The 11,256-nt window shown below is 42.3% G+C and overlaps 1 protein-coding gene across 1 annotated transcript in view; it reads left to right on the top strand.

The window, feature by feature from the left end:
* Nucleotides 1-1,328: 1,328 nt before the first annotated feature.
* LOC143276240 (uncharacterized) overlaps nt 1,329-11,256 on the top strand; it is a 52,388-nt gene continuing 42,460 nt past the window's right edge. The window contains exons 1-2 of the mRNA XM_076580715.1: nt 1,329-1,625; nt 5,901-6,023. Coding sequence (XP_076436830.1) covers nt 1,514-1,625; nt 5,901-6,023 — 235 coding nt within the window. The 5' untranslated portion in view covers nt 1,329-1,513. The remainder of the gene's footprint in view (nt 1,626-5,900; nt 6,024-11,256) is intronic.

Raw genomic sequence — 11,256 nt, 5'->3', positions numbered from 1 at the left:
CACACACACACACACACACACACACACACACACACACACACACACACACGTCACACACAAACACACACACACACGTCACACACACACACACACACGCACGCACGCACGCACGCACACACACTAACTCAGAGTGAATCGGTAGATAAGTAAGGCCTGCTCGTTTGGAAACACACACACACACACACACACACACGTCACACACACACGTCACACACACACACACACACGCACGCACACACACACGTCACACACACACACGTCACACACACACACACACACGTCACACACACACACACACACACACGTCACACACACACACACACACACACACACACACACACACACACACACACACACACACACACACACACACACACACACACACACACACTAACTCAGGGTGAATCGGTAGATAAGTAAATGATTAGATATACAGATGAACAAATAGATAAAGAAGTAGTGAGAATGAAGAAAAAGAGAAGGAAGAGGATCGAGAATGGTGAGAGAAAGACAACTTGAGAAGAAAAGGAAGAAAAACGCCGCCGGCCACTGATGAGCCTCTTGAAAACACCGTCCTGCCTTAATGAAAAGGAGAGACTGGGAGCGGAGAGCGACAGACAGACAGACTGAGACAGAGACAGAGATATATAGAAACAAATACCATTAACTTATCATGATCGATTAGGTTATTTAAAATCATTTTCCAATAAGGGTATAGAAGGATACGTGGTGATACATCTCATATTGAGACATAATTATCAGCTTTTCAATGGTCATGTTGATGTGTCTTGGGATCAGTTCTTCTCTGCACCTCAGTAAACTTCGACAATAAATGCTGATGGAAAAAAAAAGTACAATGTTCAAATACTAGCCCAACACAAGAAAGTTTTGCTCCAGTAAAGGGACTTACGGATGTATGGAACCAACTGCCATTGCATTTAAAACTGACAAGCACCACCTACTAACTCATTCAAAAATCAGCTGGACAATTCTACAAAATTCTTAACCATTTGTAGAGAGTTTGACGAATTAATAAAATGTAAATGAAGCGTCGAACCTTGACCATAATCCATAACAAAATACGTTCTGAGATCAAAGAATTATGGACTGCTTATAAGTTTCAAAGCTTGTTTTTGTTCCCCTCTTACTGAAACACCAATCACACACCGCGACCAACAGGTTGCTGTGCTCGAGCTAAAAATAACCGCAACGCAGGGAATCCCTCACCAAGGAAACTCTTTTGTGACGTCACAGTTCTAAGAGAGGTTGAGAGGTCAACAATTTGTGCCTCATTTTCACTTCGCTATTTGTGACCAAGATGGCGGCCACCGACTGTGGGAGGAAGTTGGGCGATCGTGCATAATTTGATTCTAAAAGTCAGCATCAGTGTCTCCTGAATGGAATATTTTCCGACAGAGACTCAACCAGTACATTAGGGACAGATTGTTAGAAGTTCAGTTGAAGTTGAGGGCCGGTAATGTAGCTGTGTGTGTTTTTGTGGAGGCGGCACGTCATGGGTGCTCAACAAACCAAAGAAAAGGAGCCCCGAAGCAGTTCTGCGAAAGGGAAGGGAAAAACAAAAGAAACGCGCGTGTCGCAGGGAAATATTTTCACAGAACATTCCGGTAAGCACATTTTGCCTCCGTCAGCAGTTTTGCTCTTGTATTCTTTTCATTCTTTAAACGTATGTTGCGCAAGGTGGCATGTACTTCATGAAATGTCTGGTCCAGTGAATTGCTGTCTGCTACTACTGCCAGTGCTGGTCTAAGTTTTCCCACTGACCATTCCGTTGAAGGATGATTCACTCATTTGCAGGCAATATGTTGGACGCCAGGTTCTATCTCCCCACACACCCTTTGCCTCCCTTTGTTTTTAGGAACTTCTATTTGGTTGGCTGCCTTTGCGCCTGTAGATAGATATCAGTCAGGTTTGTTACGTTTAACTTAAGCATTCGAGACTTCGTGTCATGAAATTGACAGGGCTATTTGGTTTGATGGATGATGCATGCTGCGGGGTATTGGCGGCCAGCAGTTAGTCATTCGCTATTTTTGCAGCCGTCGTAATCATGGACCACGGCACTGTCACGGCAACCGTTTCAGTGACAAAGAATGATACCCTTTACCTTCACAACGTGTGTGTGTGTGCGTGTGTGTGTGTGTGTTGTACAAATTTCGTATTTAACGTCTTCTTTTAAAATTGATTTGAGTCAAATTGATATACATATTAACTCACACCTGCTCAATTTTATTTTTTTATCGTTTTTCCCATTCTTGGGCTGTGGTATAATTTACTGGTAGAGAGGAGGGAGGCATGAACTGCACAGTTAATGTAAAGTTCTGCATTGTACACAGATGATGTGATATCACAACTCTGAAACTAAATGATGACACGTTGCAAAAAGAAAAAAGAAAAAAAAAACATTCGTAAAGCAAGTGAAAATATTTCAAATAAAATCAAACTGATAAGTTTTTCGAAACTTTAGATTTCAAACTTCATTTTCTGGATGCAGGATCTTATATAACATATTATAAGTTGAAAATAAGGTAAAGGGGCTTACTGAATGTGAGTCAGACGCAGAGCATGTTAAAGAATGTCAAGTGTTGAGAGTGTAGAGATCTTACAAAGGACACAGGAAGGACATACTCACATAGGAGCAATACTTATCAGTATGACAATAGTTTATCACCAGCACTGTTCCCCTTTATCCCTGTGCCTTTTGTTGCTTCTTCAGGTGAACACACAGAGGTTGGGGATAGAGTCAGCACAGGTTTCTGTGTTCAGTTCAGAATGTGCAGCATGATTTATGATATTGTAGAGCATAGACACACTATCCATATGCAACACCGCATCTACTAGTTATGCATGTCTGACTGGCAGTGTAACCCAGTGTGCTGAGTCAGGCTTCGAGGGAAAATGTAATAAAGTCAAATCAAGTAAGACAAATAAATAGTTAAAAACTAGTAAATGAAATAAATAAATAAATGAATGAATAATTGAAATAAATGAATAATGGATGATAAATAAGATGAAAATCAAAATTAAAAAATAAATTATAAAGCATATAACTGAACTGAACTTGTTTATAATAATACTGTTTTCAAATAATATGTTGTGCTGGTGCTTTTTCATAAGTGTATACATGTGTGTGTCAGTGTACATGTGTTTTTATGTGTGTGTGTGTGTGTGTGTGTGTGTGTGTGTAAAACAAATCACTTGTTATCAGTCACCTGGCCAAGAACACATGACTGTGTCTCAACTTCCTCAGTGGACACAGCCACCACCAAGCCTGTTAACTGAAATTACACAATGGCAAGAGAATGACAAGCATAAGTAAATGACTAAACAATGCAGATGAACTGAAACACAATGGTCAGAGAAGGGACAAGTGATGAGTAATCAAATAACAATGCCCAGCTTCAGAATGCTGGGCAAAACCAGGGGTGACATGACCTGTGGCTACTGAAAGTGAGGGGCCAAAGGGCAAAGGTCATGGGCCATTTGGAAACCCATTTGAGCGACAAGTTAATCGCAGATTGTCCCTGGCCCACCCTGAGAGAAGCAGAAACCTGTTCACACTGTAGGAGAAAGGCATCTGTGGCACCCGCACACTGTCTGTAGTAAATCAAATTTATATATATATATATATATATATATATATATATATATATATATATATATATATACTTGCAGACAAAAAAAACATGGACAATGAAAATATGGGTGGCGCTGCATTGTGGCGACACACTCTCCCTGGGGAATGCAGCCTGAATTTCACACCGAGAAATCGGTTGTGACAATACAATACAATACAATGCAATACAATACAACATTTAACATAATCTGATAATGCAATGTAAATTGCAGTACAATACAAGGTATATATAATTGATATTATTATCATTATTATTATTGTTCTTGATGATGTGAATATGTCTGTTCATGTTTCTTCTGAATAACTATCTATATTCTATATCTAGATATATATCTAGATATATAATAATGTATCTCTCTCAAAATGTACATACATATATATATATATAGAGAGAGAGAGAGAGAGAGATGTGTGTGTGTGTGTGGGCGCGCGTGTGTGTGTTTGTGTGTATAATAAATAAAATTTATATATATATATATATAAATTATAACGGTTGATGATCAGTTTTCTTTGAATATATCACTTTATTTATCTTTTCAGATGTTTTAGGTGTTTAGATGTTGTTTTTCTTCCCCCCTGACAGCTTGCTGGTGGGAGATCAAGAATGATTACACACTTTTACATGGTATTATTAGTAGTAGTATTCTTGTTGACAATGTTGTAGTCATTTTTTCTAGATCCCACTGTATTTTTGCTCTTCTGGTTCCCAGTTGAAAGGGATGAAATATATGTCTTGTTGTTTTTACACACATACAGTAATAGACTAATACACGTGTCTTTTTGAAATATGTGATAAGTCAGTTTATATCGTAAGTGCATGGTTACAATTTTTTTAGCTATTGGTGAGTTTATGCAAAATTTTACTTCTGATAGTTCTGTATAGCAGTTGGTCAGATTGAAAATTTGTTCAAGAGAAAAATAAGAAAAAGAAAAAAAAAAAAAAAAAAGAAAAGAAAAGAAAGAAGACATGTTGATTGTGTGATCAGTATCATCACTATCATGTGTATTTGTCAGATGTCAGTATAGCACTGATGAATATATATATATGTGTGTGTGTGTGTGTGTGTGTGTTTGACAGCTTGATCATCCATCAAGTTATTGGAAGCTGCCATAACTAAGTATTGTCATTGTATTATTTTGTATAATGATGTACAGTTCATTGTATTTAGTTATTGACCCCTGGACTGCATTTGGTGAGATGCTGGTTCTTTAACTGTTGTCACTTGAATGAGGTCAGACTTCGCCAACATTACAAGCCAGGAATTGTCTGTCATCATTCTTTATCCTGTAGCTCAGACTTTTTTTCTCTTCAAACTATATTATTGAATAGCATTTTTTGGACAAAAAAAAAAAAAAAAAAAAAAAAAAATCAGTTACACTGCTAAGTACACAGATTGTAGTAACTGCACTTTTTTTCTTTTTCTTTTTATACCCCATTCACACTGATCTTATTTCATGAAGGTTCAGTGGTGAAAGGGTTAATTCTTTGAATGCTGCTGATGGGTATACTTGTCACTGAAGGGCTGTCACCTCGTGGAGAATGAGATAAGAAAGAGCTCACAGGTCGGGATTCAGTAATGTACCACTCTGTATGTAGACCTCTTGTATGACTTTTGTTCAGCGGCGGGGTAAAAATGGTCATGGGGTAAAAATGGTCATGAATGTACGTAAAAGCCCACTGGTGTACATACGAGTGAACTTGGGAGTTGCAGCCCACAAATGAAGAAGAAGATGACTTTTGTTTAGCAAAACCAATGACACCACTGAAAAAAGCACACACACTGTGGTGAGTGAACCCCAAACCCATGCCACACTGATCTCGTGAGTTTATTCAAAGCTCCGCTGCCCTGGATCAGGCCCAGGTAACTCTGACCACAACTAACTAGTTTGTCTCGGTTGGACCATTGCCAACAGCAAAGTTCAGCAGTGAAGGGGTTGATGGACCTGATGACGACGATGACAATGATAACGATGATGATGATTGTGGTGAAAACTGCCAGGCTTTCTCTGTGAATGTATTCAGTGCCCCCTCTCCCCACCCCCAACCCCCCCCACACACCCACCCTCTCCCTCTGTTGCTTTATGCCCTGATTATGTGCCCTTGCTGTGAAGGTGTGATGATGATGATGATGATGATTGTGGTGAAAATTGCCAGGTTTGCTAGTGTACATCATTACATGCATACAGCCCCCCCCTCCCCTCCCCTCCCTGTTGCTTTATGCCCTGATTACGTGCCCTTGGTGTGAAGGTGGCGGGGTGGGAGGAGCTGCAGCGGCCACCTTACAGTCCATCCCCGACAGCGTCAGGACCGCACCCGCTCTCCAACAGTGGCTGGCCACCCACACAGATGGCCTTGACCCTGTTCATGTTGGTTCGTGACCCCTTCTGTGCCCTTGATACTAACCAAAACCAGTAATCTGCCCCATCCGTGCATATGAAGCGTCTGTAGAGAGCAGCAATAGCTTCGTTCTGGCTAGACGTTATTTGTCTGTTTTACTTTAAAAAATGGGCCTGTATATCTGGATGGGTGTTTTCATGTATTTTTTTGCATGGCTTTGAAGAATTTAAAATTGTTCTTATATGACTTTTTTTTAAGCTGGAGGAGATGAATTGAGCAGAAGGGCTGGTGTCCTCAAGATAGCGTGATTTTTCTGATTGAGCTTAATACTGATAGTAAATCCAGTCAACCCTGGGAAGTTTACACCCTTGGCAGGCTTCATTTCCATGTTCTTGCCCAAAAAGCAGAAAATATATTGAAATTGACTAGTTTTTCCTCCTAATCGACACATGTATGAGGACACTGCCGGAAATTCTGTAGACGTAAGTTCTCTTTGCTTACGGTTTATGAATGCTGTGTACGAGCATGTAAAATGTTTTAATTAACGAAACTAATTTTGAAGCCATAGCACTGCTTGGGTGCAGGGTTGAATAAGATAATGTCATAAACTTTGTATTTTTTGTCGGTTTTACTCTTTCTTTTTGAATGTTGTTTTCCAGGTGTGATACAGTATTGTGTTTAACATGATTTTTCTTTTATTTGGTTGGGGAGTTCTGATAGGCCCTGTTGCTGTGGGCTGAACAATAAGCAACGAGAAATGTCCGACAAGCAGTGAGCCAGAATGAAGGTGTTGCTGTTCTCTTAGCGTTATTAATCTTTTCTCCTTGGATCAGGTCTGGATGGGATGGAGGCCTTGGTTTGTGCATCATTCTTGGTTCCGTTTCCGGGTGTGTGATTGGCTGTGTTCTTTCTTGCATTGTTATTCGCTTATTTGGACTCATTGTATTTATATATCTGTTTTACTGTCTTGAATGCAAAGGTTTGTCTGTATGCCATTAATGTAATTGTCTCAGTTATCTTTGTTTTGTTGACTGCGAGTGTTCATTCACATGTGTATGCTTTTTGTTCGTGTTTTTTGTCAACATGAGGCATTTTACTCCTTGGTTTTGATGTCCTCAGGTACTGGACATGATATTAATTCTGTGCTGTAAATATAGCTGTTCTGTGAAGTTGCTGAACTATTGACCACTTTTGTACTCATGATGCAGTGGATGCATGTGCTGGTGACTAACTGATTGCCTCCACAAGTGAATGAGGCCAAAACCCACATGGTGCCAGCATCCTTTAGCGTGTCCTGCATGGTCTGCACTTCTCTAACACCACCTTTTTCTTTCTTCTTCTCTTTCTTCTTCTTTTTCCTCTACTGCTTTTCTTCTTTTCCTTCTTCTCTTCCTCCTCCTCCTTCATCTTCTGCTGCTCCGCCTCCTCCTCCTCCTCCTCCTTGATCTTCTTCTGCTCCTCCTCCTCCATCTTCTTCTTCTGCTGCTGCTGCTCCTCCTCTTCCTCCTCCTCCTTCATCTTCTGCTGCTGCTGCTCCTCCTCCATCTTCTGCTGCTGCTGCTCCTGCTCCTCCTCCTCCTCCTCCTCCTCCTCCTCCTCCTTCTTCTTCTGCTCCTCCTCCTCCATCTTCTGCTGCTGCTGCTCCTCCTCCTTCTTCTTCTGCTGCTGCTCCTCCTCCATCTTCTTCTTCTGCTGCTGCTGCTGCTGCTCCTCCTCCTCCTCCTCCTTCATCTTCTGCTGCTGCTCCTCCTCCATCTTCTTCTTCTGCTGCTGCTGCTCCTCCTCTTCTTCTGCTGCTGCTCCTCCTCCATCTTCTTCTGCTGCTGCTCCTCCTCCATCTTCTTCTTCTGCTGCTCCTGCTCCTCCTCCTCCTCCTCCTCCTCGATCTTCTTCTGCTCCTCCTTTTTCTTCTTCTTCTCCTCCTTCTTCCAAGCTGTTCACCACATACCTCCATGTCCTTCATTTGTGTGTCAAAACCTGGATCTCTTCACGGTGCCCTGCATTCAGTGGAACATGTGACTTGGAGCGATTTGTGTTGGACAGCTTTGCATCTTGGTTGTCTTGTTGGTCAGCGTGATGTTTGTGATTGTGCTTGCACACTGCTGTGGTGATATGGTGGTATGACAAATGACCTCCTCACACTGACTTAATCCTGTGCTTGCACACTGCTGTGGTGATATGGTGGTATGACAAATGACCTCCTCACACTGACTTAATCCTGTGCTTGCACACTGCTGTGGTGATATGGTGGTATGACGAATGACCTCCTCACACTGACTTAATCCTGTGCTTGCACACTGCCGTGGTGATATGGTGGTATGACGAATGACCTCCTCACACTGACTTAATCCTGTGCTTGCACACTGCCGTGGTGATATGGTGGTATGACGAATGACCTCCTCACACTGACTTAATCCTGTGCTTGCACACTGCCGTGGTGATATGGTGGTATGACGAATGACCTCCTCACACTGACTTAATCCTGTGCTTGCACACTGCCGTGGTGATATGGTGGTATGACGAATGACCTCCTCACACTGACTTAATCCTGTGCTTGCACACTGCCGTGGTGATATGGTGGTATGACGAATGACCTCCTCACACTGACTTAATCCTGTGCTTGCACACTGCCGTGGTGATATGGTGGTATGACGAATGACCTCCTCACACTGACTTAATCCTGTGCTTGCACACTGCCGTGGTGATATGGTGGTATGACGAATGACCTCCTCACACTGACTTAATCCTGTGCTTGCACACTGCCGTGGTGATATGGTGGTATGACGAATGACCTCCTCACACTGACTTAATCCTGTGCTTGCACACTGCCGTGGTGATATGGTGGTATGACGAATGACCTCCTCACACTGACTTAATCCTGTGCTTGCACACTGCTGTGGTGATATGGTGGTATGACGAATGACCTCCTCACACTGACTTAATCCTGTGCTTGCACACTGCTGTGGTGATATGGTGGTATGACGAATGACCTCCTCCCACTGACTTAATCCTGACCGTTCACTCGTCATTGTTATCATTTTTTTCTTTGGGGAAGAGTGGGAACAAGGTGGGTTTTTTTGTTTTTTTTTATATATATATGATACCCTCCCCCTTCTTTATATGTGTTTTTTTTCATTATTTATTGATTTATTCTAGTTATCAATTACAATGGCTATGTTACTATCATTACCCTTAATGTGAGTGTGTGCGTGTACTGTGTATGTGTATGCTGTCTGTGTGTGTGTGTGTGCGTGTGTGTATACTCTGTGTGTGTGTGTGTGTGTGTGTGTGTGCGTAAGATGGTATTTTGACAACAGTCACTGTTGTTGAAGTATTTGGACTGCTTCTCATCTTTTTACACACATGTACCCTCTACATGCGTATGTATCATTCTGTCAGTGTGGGATTCAGAATGATTCTCATCTTTTTACACACATGCACTTTCAACATATATGATTCAGAGTGAATCTCCTCTTTTTACACACATGCACTGTCAACATATGTGACTTGGAGTGATTCTGATCTTTACACATGTTTACATTTTGCATATAATGTATAATTAGGAATGACTCATCTTTACACATGTACGGTCTACATACATGTATGATAGATATGTCCTTGTATGCAAATGGAGCACAAATTTTTTGTTGTTGTTGTAAACATGCACATGTTGTTGGCAGACAGTTGACACAGATACTGAGAAACCTCGCAAGTCCACGGAATGGATTTGATGTTCTATTCTCCCCCCCACCCTGGCATCCCCACCCCCACCCCCACCCCCAGCCTTGTGGGGTCAGTGTCTCACTGTCACACCAACATGTGACACTTTCTCACTGGGCCCAGTGCACTCTCAGCCACTCTGACCAGTGACAGGCAGGCAGTGAGGCTTGATTGAGCACTCTGTAGCCAGGGGAAGTGCATATGTATATATATATATGTAAGATATAGTATGTATCAGTGTATAATAATAATAATGGATACTTATATAGCACACTATCCAGAAATCTGCTCTAGGTGCTTTACAAAAACGCTTTGTTAACATAAAACATGACATCTATGTTACATACACACACCAAAATATGACTACACACACACACACACACACACACACACACACACACACACACACACACACACACACACACACACACACACACACACTGCATACATACATTTTAACAATACATGTGTATCTAACAGCTACCCTAACACATACATACACATAGGCAGGCACAAACTTACATAAACGCACGCACACACAATACACATTCATATACATGCATGTAGTTATGTACACATACATATGTATACATACATAGTCAAGCACAGCTAACACAAAGGAAGTGGACCTGCCACAATTGAACTTACTGCTGAGGGAAAAGTCGAGTTTTGAGACGAGATTTAAAAGATGCGAGTGTATGTATGATGGATCAGATCAGTCATGTTTCACTTACTGACGATGACTGTCAGAAAAGCAGTGGAGGCAGCTGCTGTGGTGACTGTCTGGGTCAGAATTAGATGACAGTGGAGAGTGCCTTGTCCACGTTCCTTCCCCACTCTCTCAGTGGAGACTGTCTGGGTCAGAATTAGATGATAGTGGAGAGTGCCTTGTCCACGTTCCACCCCCACTCTCAGTGGTGACTGTCTGGGTCAGAATTAGATGACAGTGGAGAGTGCCTTGTCCACGTTCCTTCCCCACTCTCTCAGTGGAGACTGTCTGGGTCAGAATTCGATGATAGTGGAGAGTGCCTTGTCCACGTTCCTTCCCCACTCTCAGTGGTGACTGTCTGGGTCAGAATTAGATGACAGTGGAGAGTGCCTTGTCCACGTTCCTTCCCCACTCTCAGTGGTGACTGTCTGGGTTAGAATTAGATGACAGTGGAGAGTGCCTTGTCCACGTTCCTTCCCCACTCTCAGTGGTGACTGTCTGGGTCAGAATTAGATGATAGTGGAGAGTGCCTTGTCCACGTTCCTGGGCAGAATTAGATGACAGTGGAGAGTGCCTTGTCCACGTTCCTTCCCCACTCTCAGTGGTGACTGTCTGGGTCAGAATTAGATGACAGTGGAGAGTGCCTTGTCCACGCTCCTTCCCCACTCTCAGTGGTGACTGTCTGGGTCAGAATTAGATGACAGTGGAGAGTGCCTTGTCCACGTTCCTTCCCCACTCTCAGTGGTGACTGTCTGGGTCAGAATTAGATGACAGTGGAGAGTGCCTTGTCCACGCTCCTTCCCCACTCTCAGTGGTGACTGTCTGGGTCAGAATTAG

Source organism: Babylonia areolata, chromosome 31 (assembly GCF_041734735.1).
Source record: "Babylonia areolata isolate BAREFJ2019XMU chromosome 31, ASM4173473v1, whole genome shotgun sequence".
Lineage (NCBI taxonomy): Eukaryota > Metazoa > Mollusca > Gastropoda > Neogastropoda > Buccinidae > Babylonia > Babylonia areolata.
The sequence above is the reverse complement of the archived record's forward strand: the minus strand, read 5'-3'. Positions and strand labels throughout refer to the sequence as shown.